This window comes from Stegostoma tigrinum, chromosome 26 (genome assembly GCF_030684315.1).
Source record: "Stegostoma tigrinum isolate sSteTig4 chromosome 26, sSteTig4.hap1, whole genome shotgun sequence".
Lineage (NCBI taxonomy): Eukaryota > Metazoa > Chordata > Chondrichthyes > Orectolobiformes > Stegostomatidae > Stegostoma > Stegostoma tigrinum.
Window position 1 is genome coordinate 6,194,710 of NC_081379.1, and position 17,294 is coordinate 6,212,003.

Genomic DNA, 17,294 nt, shown 5'->3' on the forward strand with positions numbered 1-17,294 from the left:
TAATCAACCCATGCTATGCAGTTAGGCACAGTTTACAACATTTGTTTAATTTGCAGGAACAAAGCCCCAGTAATCTGACTTCCAAAAAAAAGATGCAGGAGCCACAAGAGTTAGTGGAAGAAACTGTTACGGTTGAAGAGGACCCAGGCACTCCCACCTCTCATGTATCTGTGGTAACATCAGATGATGGAACTATAAGACGGACTGAAACAAAGGTAACAAATCTTTGCCTTTATCTTAAGATGCCATGTTTAAATGGGGATGGAGCTCACACTCAAATGTTTTCGCATTCACCCACTTCATTAAATCCATCCTACTTTGCTCTTTCACCTGATGAATTTTTATCCGACTATTCCAAACTTCTTATGCTACCCTGAAGCAAATTTTGCATACTTTCTTCTCTTTTGGTTGTCTTAAGGAGAACGTGTGTCAAGAGAACAAATTAGACATACGCAAACAATTAAGATGTGGTCTGAATGATTTAATCTGATTGTGCTCACAACAAATTAGATACTAGCATAGGAAGAACAATTAATTAAGTTGGAAGAAAAATAATTAAATTTCAAAAGAAGCCAGACAGTGTTCTGAAACATCAGTATTATGAGGGATTTTTGACAATGTTTAGTTAATTTTTAGCACATATCTGGAAACTACCAAAATTGGTGAACTAACAGCCGTTATTGCAAGGTCTCTCAAGTATAGTCTTCCTGGTGTGCAGATCGTTGGAATAGTCTCAGAAATGCAGTGTGTGACGAATAATTGATTTGAAATGTTGCCTGTGCTTGTGCTTTCCCTCGTTTGGTTTTTGTCTATTTTCAGAGATAGCAAATTGTATCACTCCCTTCTGGAAGTAAAAACTTAGTGTTAGGGTCTTGCTGATGTTGTGGAATTAGGTTGCTTCACCTTGAAGATCAGTATGTTGCTGGGAATTCGGAGTGTAAACATGCCAGTTTTATTTGTTTCTCAAAATCTAATGATCTCCTTGATGATAGGAGAGCTGATACCTTAGCACATACAAAATCCTGACCTGCACTTCCCCACCTCTGTTACTGCTCTCTGGTGTGGCGTACTGGAAGTAGAGGCACATTATTCCTCGAGTCTTCACAAAAGACAAATATCTTTGAGTACTCAAAGTTCCCAATTTATCTAACTTTCACACCCAGGTTAACAGAAAGCATGAGCAATGTTTCTGTACTTAACAAGGATTACTATTTATTACAAGACTCTAGCTACAAGTAAACTATAGGCATATAATGCTACAAATTAAAATTCTCATCCCTTATGTGCAGATAAGCAGGGTAAAATAGGTTATTGGCAGAGGGGACCAATTGTCAACAGTATTAATTGTCTTTGTTCTGAGTTATTGTTGTTAACTGATCTTGATCATTCTGATGGCCAACGTGTTACTCCATTTTGTTTTTCTGTTTCTGTTGGTTGGTAAGAGACACTAATTGGTTGGTTCACTTTAATAAAAGGGCTCGGACTTGTAAAGTTTTAGTTATTGTCGTTGGTAAAGCTAAAAGTCATAGCTGGCAATGACTGCTGTGGGAGAGATGAATTTTCTCCAGTTTTTAACGTTAGTTTTGACTGCAGAGAAGTATGACACTACTTCTGAGTTGGGGAAGAACTGAACACTTTGCTTATGTAACTTATTCCTAGCTCCAAGCTGTTCAGCAACCTGAGAACTAATCACAGGCAAAAGGTTTCTGCCATCAATAACTGGTTACGAATCCATGATTGTAACAACTTGCCAAAAAAGGGTTCATTTGATGTGCCTTTTTGGCTCCAAATCACTGCAGTTTGAACAATTGTTTATGTGATGCTTGCTATGGATGTTTGGTTACTTTGCTTTCCAAGCCACCCACCAGAACACAGATTTTAAAACAGTTTTCATTTCCGTTCAAGACAGTATGGAACTGGAAGAACGCAGCAGGCCAGGCAGCATCAGAGGAACACCAAGGGGTGATGTTTTGGGTAGGGACCCTTCTTCAGAGATGCCCTGGAACGTCAACTTTCCTCCTCCTCTGCTGCCAGGCCTGCTGTGTTCTTCCAGCTCCATACTGTTCTCTGACTCCAGCATGTGCAGTTCTTGCTATCTCCTTTCAGTTCAGTTTTTTTTACGAAGCCCAATAAAGAGTGCTTCCCCTTCATTTCACAGAGCCAATGTATGCACTTGTAAGTGGCTGAACAATGATTTGCACAGAACGGGAAAGTACAGCCCTATCCCGTAACCCTGACCAGTCTGGTTTGAAGTCAAGCTCTAATGGAGGAGCAGAGGTTTTTGTAATTTGTGATTCCGATAGCCTGGGGCCATCTGCAGTGATAAGTAACTTTGTGAATATATATCTTGAGCAAAACTGATCTTAGATTGACATTGGTTAGAAGCAACTTATCAGGTGAAGCGCTTTTCTCAGCACACTTGAACACAGTGGTCTTTGTTGGTACAGATATGCTTAATGACCATTTGTGCCATGCATTATTTGTCATTGCCAAAATTTGAGCCACAGTACTGGATTACAACCAGTCTAACTGGCGATGTTCTGTTCTTAGACTCTAACATTTCTGTAGTGACCCTGCTGTCGGCATGTAAATTTCTACACATAACACTGTCTTTGGAGAAGCCAAGGAGTGGGTGTGTCTAAATATAGAACAGTCATTGATTCATCCTTTGAACAAACACTTAGCCACATAGTCTTAAGTATTTTTCTTCAGCAAAGGTTAGTGACGGGTTTCCACAACAACCTGTTGCCATGGTAACATGCTCACTTTGAGGGGTCTTGTGCCTTGGCTATCGATAAAGTCTCCACCTGCCACTGGCAACTGCAGTATCTCTTTAACAACCAGCAACACTTGTTTATTCTGCATTGCACCACATCCTGTTCTTGGTTCAAGGGAGAGCAACGAGCATGTGTGCAAACCTGTGAATATTTTGAGCTTATTAGTGGGAATACCTGTACGTTCAAAACACACACAAATGTGTTCTGCTTCAGTTTAATACTTAGCTCAAGCTCTTTCCGTAATTGCATGTGCCATGTCCAGCTGAAACAGCATTATGTGACAGCCTGTGCATGCAGATGTTGTTTTGAGTAACAATCCAACCAGGATCTGGCTTGAGGTTGTACTGTCACTCCTGTCACAGCTGACCGAAGACTCATCAAGATGTAGCGTTGCACAGATTCGAATGTAGCTGCGCCCTGAATGACATGTCCCTCTCTTGCATTGTTACACATCTTTATTGACTGCCATGTCCATGCTTTTTAATGGGCTCCTTGCTCTTCTCTTAGGCAAATTATTACATCCAGTCCAATGTTTTGAATTGTGTAATGTTTGTTTTTGGATAAAGTTTCCTTATTTAATGTTGACATTTCATTCAGTGGTGGTCTAAAAATCACAGCCCAATTTGTTCTTTTATATTTCAGCACATCAAATGGAGCACCTTTGCAATATTTGAAAATTGTTCTCATTACACTGATTTTGAATCATTAATAAATATTCGTGAATATTGGTTTGATTCTTTACAACTTAGTACTTGTAAATTATAGCAATTGTGTTGTTAGGCTGAGAATGCTAATTTAACAACTCAAGAAATGGTTTAAAGCAAGTAATATTTGCACTAAGTTATGGTAACTGTCTAAACATACTCATGAAAATGCAGTGCTGTTTGAGTTGACTCTTTAGGATGATTTTCTGGTGTATAAAAATATTTAGAACAGTAATCCTCATCCTGCTATGAATTTAGAAAAAGAGGAACCTCTCTTCATCAGTGAAATACTGGGCCTTTTACGTGGAACTTATTGGTTTGACTGCATTGTTTTCTTAGGGATTTTCATTAACCTGTGCAGAGAAGTTATTACATACATCTGGAGCAGGTGCAATTTGAACCTGGGCTTCCTTTCTCAGCAATTGGCACACTGTACCACAAGCCCCTGCATTGCTTTTGTAAGCTTATGCCATGGTACCATACCCCCAACTTGTGCTTGGTTAATGTTGGTTGTAAAAATTGTTACCAATGCACCTATTCCCCAGCAGCTGTTGTGGATACTCTGATACGTGGCCCAGTGGTTCTTTTGAAGTTTGCACTGCTCATAGTTCAGGTGTGTCAATTAGTAAATTGCAATATTAGTTCTTTTCTTGGGTGTTTAATTCTGTTAACAAATTGGCTGCATCGCAGTGCATTAGAGACAAAATAAAGACTGCAGACACTGGAAACCAAGGTAGACAAATAAGAAGCTGGAAGAACACTGCAAACCAGGCAGCATCTGCCCTGAAGAAGGGTAATACTACCCGAAACATTGATAGCTCCTTTCCTCCAGATGCTGCTTGGCTTGCTATGTTCTCCCAGCCTTCTGTTTGTCCATCGCAATACATGATGTGTTTGTTCAACCTCTGAACAGAAACCGGTTTAGACTGAGTAGGTGTATATTTTCCAGCGGTATGATCTTAATTTGGGAGAAGTATTCTGATGCTTCTGAAGATATGACGTGTTTGTTTTTGCGTGTAGGGATCAACAATGTGAGTGAGATTTTAACAGACATGAAAGGAATTATTTTGTAAGTGTTTTATATTGCTTGAGTCCAGTTACTCCATCTCCTAAAATTGAGCACTTTGAATATTGATATTTCAGCAGATAACACGCTGTTCATTTTGCATTCTGAATATGAACAGTTGCTCTTCATAGTGAACGTGATTAAATTACTGCCCTGCTGTTTTGGGCAGCATGACAGTTGGAGTGTTATCCACTGCTAAACCGTATTTGTGATGTAGGAAAAATGGATGACCAGGTTAATGATAAGACTGGAGATGCAGTTCTGTTAGTCGCCTCCAACACCCCCACCCCCACCCCTGCCAGCAAGTGTACCAAGCTCCAACTGCTTGCTTAATTGAAAATATCGAGGATGAAGCTTTCGAAAATGTGCTGGACTACCCCCAGAAATTCGGCTATTAAAGGCATTGATTAGTTTTGCTGTGTAGACCAAGGATCTTGCCTTCTGTCTGTGCTGTGTTTTTGCCCCCTGCAGTTGAGGCTTGTACCTGAAATGAAGTGTGCTGGAAAGCAACGGTAGACATAGTTCAACAAAAAGTTGGTGTTTTGAGTGCAGGGCTGGAATAAATTTGGCTAGCGAGGAGGAAAATGACCAGAGAGAAGAAAAAACAATTTGTATAAGATATTCTCATTCATCTGCAAATTGCTCTTGACTTTAAAACAGTTTCAATTTTAGGCAGAAAAATATAGGTTGCTGGAAAACTTGAGCAGTCTGGCAGCATCTATGAAGAAAAATCAGAATTGCTGTTTTGGGTCTGGTGATCCTTTCTCAGAGCTGATGGTAGATAGGAAAATGTTGTTTTGTATGCACCAGAAAGGAAGGGGGAGGAGTAAGGGAGGAAACAATAGGCGGGGATAGAACCCAAAGAAAAAGAGCAGTTAGATGACAAAGGAGTGAATAACAATCTGGCGAGGAGGGTGAATAGTTAATGGGGACTGTTAGTGACTAATAATAGGCAGTGTGCAATGGCAGGCTGTGATAACAAGGCCTGGTGTGTGGGGCTGGGGCCTGGGACATGGGAGAATTTAGTCCCTAAAATTATTGAAATCGACATTGGAGGGCTGCAGGGTTCCCAAGCGGAAAATGAAATGTTGTTGCTCCAGCTTAAAAGGAGCACTCCAGCAAGCCTGAAACAAGTGTTGGCCAGGAAACACGGTGGTGTGTTGAAGTAGCAGATAACTGGAAGCTGAGGGTCTTTTTTGCAAATAGAATGTAGATATTTTGTGAAGTGGTCACCAAGTGTCTTTGGTTTTCCCAATGAAGAGGAGACCACATTGTTTGCAGCACCCACATCCAGAAGATCGGAGATAATAAAATGAGAGGCTGGATGAACACAGCAGGCCCAGCCGCATCTGAGGAGCACAAAAGCTGACGTTTCGGGCCTAGACCCTTCATCTAGGCCTGAAACGTCAGCTTTTGTGCTCTGAGAAGCTGCTGGGTCTGCTGTGTCCATCCAGCCTCTCATTTTATTATCTCGGATTCTCCAGCATCTACAGTTCCCATTATCACTTGCAGAAGATCAGACACCATTTCTGCCACCTCAGGCAAAATGCCACTACCACCACATATTCCTTTTCCTTGCCCACCTTCCGCAGGGACCATTTCCCTCCAGGACACCCTGGTCCACTCTTCCTTTACTCCCAAAAACCTGTTCCCCACCTTCCCCTGCAACTACAGAAGGTGCAACACCTGCCCATTTTACTTCCTCCCTCATCGGTATCAATGGGCCCAAGCATATCTTCCAGATGAAACAGCACTTCACACGATCTAGTCTACTGCATTCGCTGCTCACAACATGGTCTGCTCTACATTGGGGAAACGAAGTGTTGACTGGGTGATCACTTTGCAGAACATCTACATTCTGCCTGCAAAATAAGACCCTGAGCTTCCAGTTGCCTGCCACTTTAATATACCAGCCTGTTCCCTGGCCAACATCTTTGTCTCAGGTTTGCTGCAATGTTCCAGTGAATCTCGGCGCAAACTGGAGCAACAACACCTCATTTTCTACTTGGGGACCCTGCAGCCCTCCAGACTCATCAAGTTCAATAATTTTAAGGCCTGAACTCTCCCATGGCCCAGCCCTCAATCCCCCACATCAGGCATTGTTATCACAATCTACCATTACACTCTACCTATTGTTAGCCACTAACAGTCCCCATTAACAGCTATTCACTCTCCTGGCCAGATCATTATCAACTCCTTTGTCCAATTGCCATGCGTGCACCCTCCTGCCCTCTCCCCCTCTCTCTCCCTTACCCCCCCCCGCCAACCTCGCATACGCGTGCGCGCTGTCCATGTAAACCGAAGCTTTCCGAGCTACCATCAGTTCTGAGGAAGGGTCACCAGACCCAATACGTTGATTCTGACTTTTCTTCACAGATGCTGCCAGACCTGCTAAGCTTTTCCAACAACCTGTTTTTGTTCATGATTTATAGCATCCACAGTTCTTAAGGTATTTATTTGATTTTAGTTACATGAACATCCACCTGAAGCTTTTGATCAATATTGGCAAAATGAAAATTTTTACTTGGTTGAGAGACTGCAAAGAATTGATTAAAATGCTTACATTATTTGATATTTTTACTATGTAATTTTTTTCTGATTTGATTGGCCTGCATATTTGCATTGCTGTTTATGTACACCGCAAAATAGATTTCACAACAATCCTTGTACAACAGAGAATATTTGAAGCATTTGCATTAAGCTTTCATTAAAGTCTCCAGAGAATTGTTTAAAATAAATCGTATGTTTAGGGGTTTATAATCCTGCTGTACTTCAGTGTTAATGCGTCATGAACACTTGAATAAATCTGGTTTCTCTTTGTTAAATTTGCGGTGAAATTAGTATTATTCTACAGTTGTGAATTTCTTGTCGATTCATACACTGATGAACATTTTTATTAAATTTGTTTGCAGGTTACTAAAGTGGTTAAAACTGTGACAACCAGAACAGTGCGGCAGGTACCACTTGGGCCAGATGGATTGCCTGCAGAGGGGTCTTCTCCTGCTGGCAGTTGTACAGATTCCATTGACAGAAGAATCATGAAAAATGGAGACCGTTATATCACACCACAGGCAAATTCAACTTTAACCAGGGGCTACACCAACTATCCTGACACATATGAGAATCGCCATGATACATACCGTTCATACACTGCCCAGGATGGATTTGCTGATGTTTCTGATAACTATGGAAGCCTATCGCGCGGCATTCATTACCGTCCACGCTATGCTTTCGTGCCACGAGACAACTATAGGCCAGATGAGAATTACACGTTGCTGGGTAGAAACAAGTATGCAGTTGCCCAACCACAAGTGCAACCAGATGGCAGTTTTGAGCTGAGCCGATCCCAACCAGAGCGTTTCCAACCAGAGCCTTATGGGCTTGAAGATGACCACAGAAGTCTAGGACCTGATGATGATGGATATGAATTGGATGGAGAGCCAGAACCAGATTATTCTACAGCAGGTCGAAGGGTGCCCACAAGGGCTAATGGAAGGAGACCAAGGAGGTAAGAATTAGTCTTCAGTAATGATGGCTGGAGTCCTTCACTTTGCATGAGCAATACATTGTAAGCCACTGAATTATGGTTTACTATGTTTCTGCATAATTTTGACCATTATAATGGCACTTTCTCTGTGCTACTTGATCTGTTCTGTGCTTGCACTTTTCTGTACACCCTCCCGGCCTGTTCAGTTTTTTATTCTCTTTGCTTATGATTATTTCAGGAGGATCATGAATGATTAAGTTTGGTGTCCTATTACTAGCACTGTTTGTATTCCAATTTAATTGCCATTTTACACAGTAATCTGTCAACACAATTTTTACTGTTTGATATCAACAATACTCAACGTGGTTTTTTTGATAGTTCTTTTAGGATATAACAAGCAAAGTTGACAAAGGAGAACTGGTTGTTTTTTAGTATTTTTGGATTTTAAGAAGGCACTCCAGGTGTAGACATGAAAAGGCTATTGCATGAGACAGGACTTCCTGGTATTGGAGTGACATCTTTTCGGTTGGTTAACTTGCAGAAGATAACAGTGGATTGTCACAAGGACCAATGTGAGGCTGTCAATTGTTTACTGTATATTAATGACTAGGAGGGGGAGTTCAGAATGTTACTTATCCAAATTTGCTGCTGATACGAAAATAGTTGGGAGAACACCTTGTGATAAAACCATAAAGAATCTGCAAAGGGTTAAAAATGGTTTGAGTGAATGGGAATAATAACTTGACAGTTGTAGTTTCATGTAGCAAAGTGGAATGCCATGCACTTAGGAAGAAACAAAAGGCAAACTGTTATTTAAATGGGAAGAAACTCCAGTAAGTGCTGTGCAGATGGATCTGCTGGACTTGTGCATGAAACACACAAGGTTAATATGTAGGTACAGCAAGCAATTAAGGTTACAAATAGAATTTTGGCCTGAATTGTGGGATATTTTGAAATTCGAACGAAGTGAAGTCGCTGTAATCCCAGGCAGCCAAAAGGCTGCTTTCAGATTAGAGAGACAGGTTAAACTCAGCACCAACTAAGAGTCACCATGCTTTGGGTGTGGGGATGAGCTTGAAAGGTAGAGCCTTCATGGTAACTTCAGCTGGTAGCTCACCTACTTGGATGGCTGGTTTGAGATGCAGAGTGACACCACATACGGGTTCACTTGGCATTTAGGCTGAGGTCACCATGAAAGTCTGATCGTCATAACCCCCATCCTTCACCTGAGGTGCAGTTACTCTCTAGTTAAGCTCACCACCACTCATCTCTCGCTCTCTCGCTCTCTCGCTCTCTCGCTCTCTCGCTCTCTCGCTCTCTCGCTCTCTCGCTCTCTCGCTCTCTCGCTCTCTCGCTCTCTCGCTCTCTCGCTCTCTCGCTCTCTCGCTCTCTCGCTCTCTCGCTCTCTCGCTCTCTCGCTCTCTCGCTCTCTCGCTCTCTCGCTCTCTCGCTCTCTCGCTCTCTCGCTCTCTCGCTCTCTCTGAGAGCAGCCCTGTTGTCCTCTTTACACCTCTATCCATGATGTTGTGATCGTGTCTCTATGTCTGAGCCAAGAGGCCAGGATTCAAGTCTGTTTTGTTCCAGAGGTGTACAGTAATGTCTATGAACAGGTTGATTCAGAAAGTCTATAAACTGGAATTGGAGTCTGTTCAAAAGAGGTTCAAGAGACTGTTTCCTGGAGAGTAGGCTTTGACTTATGAACATGGCTAAATCTGTTAGGCTTTTTATTCATTAGGGTTTAAAGAATGAGTAGTGGTCTTATTGAAAGATGGAATGCTCTGAGGGGGCTTGATGGAGTACATGTTCAGAGGATGTTTTCATTAATGGAGAAATTTTGGACTGGGGGCGTAGTTGCAGAATAAGGGACATTTATTTAAGCCTGAGATGTGACAGAATTTCTTCTCCCAAAAGTTAGTAAATATTTATGATTCTCTATCTTAGTGTTGTGGAGGCTAAATGACGTATTTTTGAAGTATCAGGAAATTGGCTACACTGATCCGGCGCAAAACAAGTTGAGCCCGGGGACAGATCTTAATGAATGGTGGGGCATGCTTGAGAGGCCAAATAGCCTTCTCCTCCTATGTTTTGTGGTTGTTTCATTACCCTCACCCTGCCAAAAAAAAGCTGTCTCGAGTAATTTAGCTGTTGTGATACTACATTTCTTTAACATAAGAAAGACGTATAGGAGCCATAAGATTATTTTTGATAATGTTACTGTTCAAACTGCATGCCTTGAATCTAATATTGGACACCTAAATGGCTTCACGCTTTCCAAAGTACAGCAAACGTTGACAACATGAGAAGTGGAAGAAAACTTGGTGATATAATGGTTCACTGAACAGTATTTGTTTCTCATCAGTGATTTGGTTGTGCAAGCATCAAGATGTTTCAGCAATCTTTTCTCCTATCTTAAGAATGATAACAGTTTTACTGATAATGTAAAGGCCCCTAAATGATGCAACAATGTGAAATGTGCAGTTTAATTAGGGAAGTAAAATGGTAATTTCAAACTTAATGGTTTCAGGTATCCTATAATTTAGATTAATGGATTTTGAATTAAGTAGTTTGTATTTGTATTCTTAAAATTAAGTTTGGCAGAAACTCCAGAATTAACTTAATGGATCGGAGAAAGCGTACAAATTAAAACAATTATCTTTATCCTCTTCTCTGTACCTTCAAAATTGGAATGTTTATTGTCATATCTCCCATCATCTCTAACTTAATTTGCTGATAATTAAAAGAAGTCTTAACATGATTAATTATTTATAAGGGCCTGAAAGGTAATATTTACTTCATTTAGTGTTTGAAACTGGACTGATTTGTCCTCGTCCGTCATAAGTAATTTAAGCTAAATGCTCTTAACCACGTAGAATTGTATATGGACAATTCATGATTAAAAACTTTGTTAAAAGTAAGTCCAAGCTATTTAGGAAAGCTGATGACCTATGGAGATCTTAGATTAGTGTAGTCAGGTCACATTCGCAATTAACATGGAGTAGACAAGAAGAAACAATAGTGGGGAGGCAAGGTGGGCATCAAAGGTTAGGTGCTTTGGAAAGATGAGTTACAGGTGAGGGGAAGTTTGAAGGGAATGGAACACACACAAACATAGGAGCTGGAGGAGGCCAAGTCTAAAACTACTTGTTTGAGGACTTCCAACCACTACTGGCAATCTCTTTTTACATTTAGCTTTGACGTGGTAAATTACGTTCTGCTTTTTAATTGACACTACATTTTGTAGCTTGTGCCATCAAATTGGAGACAGCCATAAATTACTGTCCAGCAGCATTTGTGGAGAGTCAAGGAGAGAATCTGAAGTAAAAACCGGAAAGGGTTACGTCTATATTGTCTTGTCTGAATGTTTCTAGCATTTCTCTCCCTCTTTGAAGATTTCCAGCATCTGTATCAGATTGATTTTATTTGTATTGCTCCGATGCTAGGCTTGGAATGTCATTGTGCTTAATTCCAAACTTAACTGGCTTTTGGTAGTTTCAATAAATTTTATGAAGTACCTCTACTTATTATCATTTTTCACTTTCATCCCGAATATATTGGCTGTTGAAAGGTTATTATTCATGAAGTACGAGAAGCAATTGTGTATAATTTTGTACTTGTACAAGGATCATTGGAATCCTGATTATCATTCCTATGCTTTTATATTCTGTGCCTCTTGTGATAAAATGTAGACCTCCAATTTACTTTTGTTCACAGCCCTAAACCTTAGCTGAGAATTCCCAGGCTTCAACATCACCAAAGCATTTCCATTCAGCATTCATTCAAGTAAAATTTCTTCACACTTTCTGAATTCCAACTAAAGTCTATTTTTTTTCATCTTATTCATATCATGCCCCACTTCTTTTGGTCTTCGGATTTTTTAATTATATGGCATTCTCTTCTTTACAGTGTACGGCATCTTTGTCTCTATTCAAGAGTTACTTTGCAAATAAACTGTGGTGACCAGGATTTCTTCCTGAATCAGGAATGGCTGGCTAACTTTTTTTTTCTAAACCTGGATACCATGACAGTAGGTTTGGCATTCTCGCTTTAAGAACTATAGGGTTACAGTTAAGGTTTCTCCCTTTAGGAACCCACCATTTTGGTAGATGTGGTCTTCAGGGGGTTTCAACTGTAACACTTTTAGCACAGCTTCGAAAGAAGAGAGTGAGCACAAAGACTGATGCTCCAAGCCAGTTATCTCTGAATCTTAAGTGCAATCTCTCTTTTTTTTTTATCGTCAACCTATGCCATGTAACCTCTCTGAATGCATTGCAGACATGAGTCTCTAAGAACACCTCCGCTCGGTTCGCAATAAACAACTGCACCTCCCAGTCGCAAACCATTTCCACTCCCCCTCCCATTCTTTAGATGACATGTCCATCATGGGCCTCCTGCGGTGCCACAATGATGCCACCCGAAGACTGTAGGAACAGCAACTCATATTCCACTTGGGAACCCTGCAGCCCAATGGTATCAATGTGGACTTCACCAGCTTCAAAATCTCCCCTTCCCCCACCGCATCCCAAAACCAGCCCAGTTTGTCCCCTCCCCCCATTGCACCACACAACCAGCCCAGCTCTTCCCCTCCACCCACTGCATCCCAAAACCAGTCCAACCTGTCTCTGCCTCCCTAACCTGTTCTTCCTCTCACCCATCCCTTCCTCCCACCCCAAGCCGCACCTCCATCTCCTACCTACTAACCTCATCCCACCTCCTTGACCTGTCCATCTTCCCTGGACTGACCTATCCCCTCCCTACCTCCCCACCTATACTCTCCTCTCCACCTATCTTCTTTTCTCTCCATCTTCGGTCCTCCTCCCCCTCTCTCCCTATTTATTCCAGAACCCTCACCCCATCCCCCTCTCTGATGAAGGGTCTAGGCCCGAAACGTCAGCTTTTGTGCTCCTGAGATGCTGCTGGGCCTGCTGTGTTCATCCAGCCTCTCATTTTGATCTTGGATTCTCCAGCATCTGCAGTTCCCATTATCACTGTCTCTAAGTGATGCATTCTATGCAAATGGAACATTGCTAAACAAAAGGTACTAGCTACAGCAGCAACAGTGTTCTTTCTAGTAAAGTTCAGGTATGTAGGCCTCATCAATGATCAATATAAATGTTTTTGATTAAATGTTTTCATTGCAGTAGAAACTTAGAACAAATGTGGAGAGCGCAAGTCAGTTTTAAATAAAAGGCTGATAAAACCAAGGTACTACAAACCAGAATAATGGAATTTTATAAAAATGGAATACGATCAGCATGCCCCACAAAAGTGGTGGGAAAACTGTAACTTTAGATTGAGAGGATGGGTGGGAATGCAAATCCAGGGAGGAGAAGGAAGCTGTTCCCATTTGAAAGAGTTGAATTTGATACTGGATCTGGAATGACCTCAAATCCAGTCCTGCAGATGAATCCAAATGAGATTAAGACTCTGGAACTAGCATATTTTGAAGGAAATTCTGATCCCTGTAGTATTTCAATAACCCCGACATAAACTAATCCTCTATTAGGCCGTTGGCCAAGTGGCAACATTGAGCATAAATTAGGTTAATGTTACAATTTAATCAGATAGTAAGAACTGCAGATGCTGGAGTCAGTTAAGGGTGGAGTTGGAGGAGCACAGCAGGCCAGGCAGCATCAGAGGAGCAAGCAAGTTGATGTTTTGGGTCAGGACGCTTCTTCAGAAATGGGGAGGGGGAGGGGTGAGGCTGGGGAAGGTATGTGGGATGCTGATAAGTGAGTGCAGGTAGGGACGGAAGATGGACAGATTGTGTCAGAACAAGGAGACGGGGATGAGAGGGAGGCTTAGTCATGTGATGAGGCAAGGGGTGGGGAGATTTTAAAGCTGGTGAAAACTGTTTAGGCCATTGGGCTGTAAGCTCCTGAGGCAGAATATGAGATACTGCTCCTCCAGTTTGTGGGTGGCATTATTGTGACACTGGAGGAGGCGTATGTCACCCTGGGAGGGGGAGTTAAAAGTTCACCTCCACCGACATCCTCATCCGCTTAACTGAACTCGTCCTTACCCTTGACAATATCTCCTTTAACTCCTCCCACTTACAGACCAAAGGGGAAGCCATGGGCACCCACGTGGGTCCAAGCTATGATTGCCACTTCGTAGAATACGTGGAACAGTCCCTCTTCTGCTACACTGGCACTATTCCCCACATCTTCGTCAGCTACGTCGATGACTGTATTGACGTTGTCTTGTGCTCCCATGAGGAGCTTGAACAGTTCATCAACTTTATTGACACCTTTTACCCCAACTTCAAATTCACCTGGACCATCTCCAAAAGTTCTGTCTCCTTCCTGGACCTTTGTCTCCATCTCTGGTGACTGCCTTGAAATTGATATCTATTTCAAGCACACAGACCTCCACAGCTACGTAGACGACATCTCCTCACACCCACCTTCCCGCAAGAATGTGATCCCCTACTCCCAATTTCTCCACTGCACCTGCTCCCAAGATAGGGCGTTCCACTTCTGCATATATCGGCATATCCCAGATGCCCTCCTGTTTCAAAGACTGTAATCCCCCAACCTCCGGTGATCGAAAATGCCTTCAACTGCCTGTCTCCCGCTTCCCACATCTGCCCTCTCATCGTCTTCTCCCCCCCCCCAAACAAAAAGACTGAATCCTCTTTTTCCTCACATCACCCCACCAATCTCTACATCCAATGTGTCATTATCTGCCACTTCCACCACCTTACAATCTGACCCAACAACCAGAGATATCTCCCTCCCCACCTCTATCTGCCTTACATGGGAACTGCTTTCTCCGTGACTCCTTCATCTGTTCCACACTCCCTACTGGCCCCATCACCCCAGCACCTTTCCCTGCAACCGCAGGAAGTGCTACACCTGGCCCTACATCTCCCCTCTCACCACCATTCAAGGCATAAAACAAACCTTGCACATTAGACAGGAGTTCACCTGCACATCCATAAAGTTAGTCTGCCACATCCACTGCTCCGGACATGGCCTCGTCGACATCAGTGAGACCAAGCAGAGGCTGAGACTGCAGATGCTGTACAGAACACTCTGTAAGTGACAAAATTCCGGTCACAAACTGTTTTAAATCCCGCTCCACCCATCCCACCTACCTTCCCTGGCCCCACCCCTCCTCCTTTCTATTTATTTCTGAGCTGCCTTCTCCCTCCCCCATTCCTGAAGATGGGCTCTGACCCAAAACATTACGTTTCCTGCTCCTCTGCTACCTGGCCTGCTGTGTTCTTCCAGCTCCATGCTGTTACAACTTATATTTTTGGCAATTCAATATCTTTTGATACAGTTTGAAGTGTCAGTGATTTTGAGTGTATTGTGACCTGTTTTTGACTAGAAACTTCACAACTATGCAACAAGTTGCTAAATGTGCTTTTGGCAAGAATACTGTGGTTTTCTGCCATTTAATGAAAGTCTACATTGTAACTGTTTTAGCCTTCACTGCATTTTTAAAACTTGAGGGAGGAAAGCTATATACTCATGGTAGTACATATTGGAATTTTTGAAAGGAGAATAAACGCAGTTTTGTCACGTGGTGAAAAGTTGAAAATGTTCAGCAGGTCTGGCAGTAACAATTGAGAGAGAAGCTAACATAGATAATGCTGGTGAAATGCAGTCGGTCTGGCAGCGCATAGTGAGTAAACGAGTTAACATTTTGAGTCTGATATGACTCTTCAGATCATCCTGTTCTAAAGTCATATTGAATTCAGAATGTTAACTTTGTTTCTGTCCATGGATGTGTTTCTCCATTTTGTTTGTTTCACATTTCCAGCATCCACAGCATTTTGCTTTTACTTGAGAGAGAAGCTGACCTATTCAATATCTTCCTTTTTTAATTTCAGATTTTCAGTATCTTAACTACTTTAATCAAATAGCATTCAACAGGACTAATCTCATGTATCCAAATTAATATCTGTTTCTTTGCACACCAGATTTTTTTTGCAAATGCCACAAGCCGTCATCCGTGCAGAGTTCGTTTTGTAATCCTGTTCAATCTGGACACTGCATTAGGAGAATGAGAATCATTTGAGCTAGTTCTACCACAAAAGTGAGAATATTTTTAATTTTTAAAATCATTGTGGGCAACCAAAAAAATTTCCTCATCCATACTTGCGCAGATTTCACGAGGATGTAGAGGTGCTGGTGTTAGACTGGAGTGGACAAAGTCAGAGTCACACAACACCACATTACAGCCCAACAGGTTTATTTCAAATCAGGAACTTTCGAAGCACTGTCCACTTCACCTGAAGAAGTAGCAGTCAAAGCTCATGATTTCAATTAAATCTGTTGGACTAAAACCAAATTTCACCAGAACTAATTTACAATAAGGTTATCAATTAACAAATTATTTTGACATGACACAATCATTTCCAATAAAAAATAAACTTTGATTTCAAGCATATAAGATTAGAATTATTTTGGTCCAGACAAGTGGACCCTACTGAAAAAGTGCTGCAGAACAACTTCCAGCCTTTGAGAACTGGTTTGCTAGTTTAGATTCTTAAAAAAATGTGGTGATTTTAAACTCCTGTGAAGAGTTATTCTGAAATTGTTGAGGAAGTGTAGACTGAGCTTAATGCTGCTGCTGCTACTACACCATTATCTGGAGCATTCCCTAAAGATCTATCCCTAGCTGCCACTTATTTTGCACCCAAGTCCTACCTTAGAGTGAGAGCCTGCAGATGTGATGACCCTGGCAAGTTACTGCTCTGAAAACTTAGATTATCTAATGGTAAAGTGCTACCCCAGCTACAACTGTGGAAGTTCACTTCTGCTATCCTGACTGCAGTTTACACCACATCATGCAGAAGTGGTGAGTGTGCTTGATGAAATATACACTACTAAAAATAGCCTTGAGACAGAATACCCTGAGTCTTTGTGCATTGTAGCTGGTAACTTCAACCAGGCCAACCTCTAATGTACTACTAAGATACTGTCAACACATCTCCCATCCCACTAGAGGCCCAAACACTTTTGACCATTGCAACACAACCATCAAAGGTGCCTACTGCACCATCCCCTGCCCGTGCTTTGCTAAGTCAGACCATAAGGCCATACTCCTCCTTTTGGCTTACATGCTGGAACTAAAGCATGAAGATCTGGTATAGAAAGTCATACAGTGCTGCACTGAGGTAATTGACAAGCTACTTCGTGACTGCTTGGAGTCACTGGACTGGTCTGTATTCAAGTACTTGACAAAGAAGATGAGTACATCACAGACTTTGTCACTGTGTGTGTTGAGGGTTGCATGCCAAACCGGAAACC

At 41.9% G+C, this 17,294-nt stretch overlaps 1 protein-coding gene across 23 annotated transcripts in view; it reads left to right on the forward strand.

The window, feature by feature from the left end:
* Positions 1–17,294, forward strand: part of arvcfb (ARVCF delta catenin family member b) — a 271,561-nt gene that overhangs the window by 155,467 nt on the left and 98,800 nt on the right. For all 23 annotated transcript variants that reach the window (XM_048556431.2, XM_059654918.1, XM_059654921.1 and 20 more), the window contains 2 exons: positions 57–215; positions 7,460–8,055. In XM_048556431.2, coding sequence (XP_048412388.1) covers positions 93–215; positions 7,460–8,055 — 719 coding nt within the window. In that variant the 5' untranslated portion in view covers positions 57–92. The remainder of the gene's footprint in view (positions 1–56; positions 216–7,459; positions 8,056–17,294) is intronic.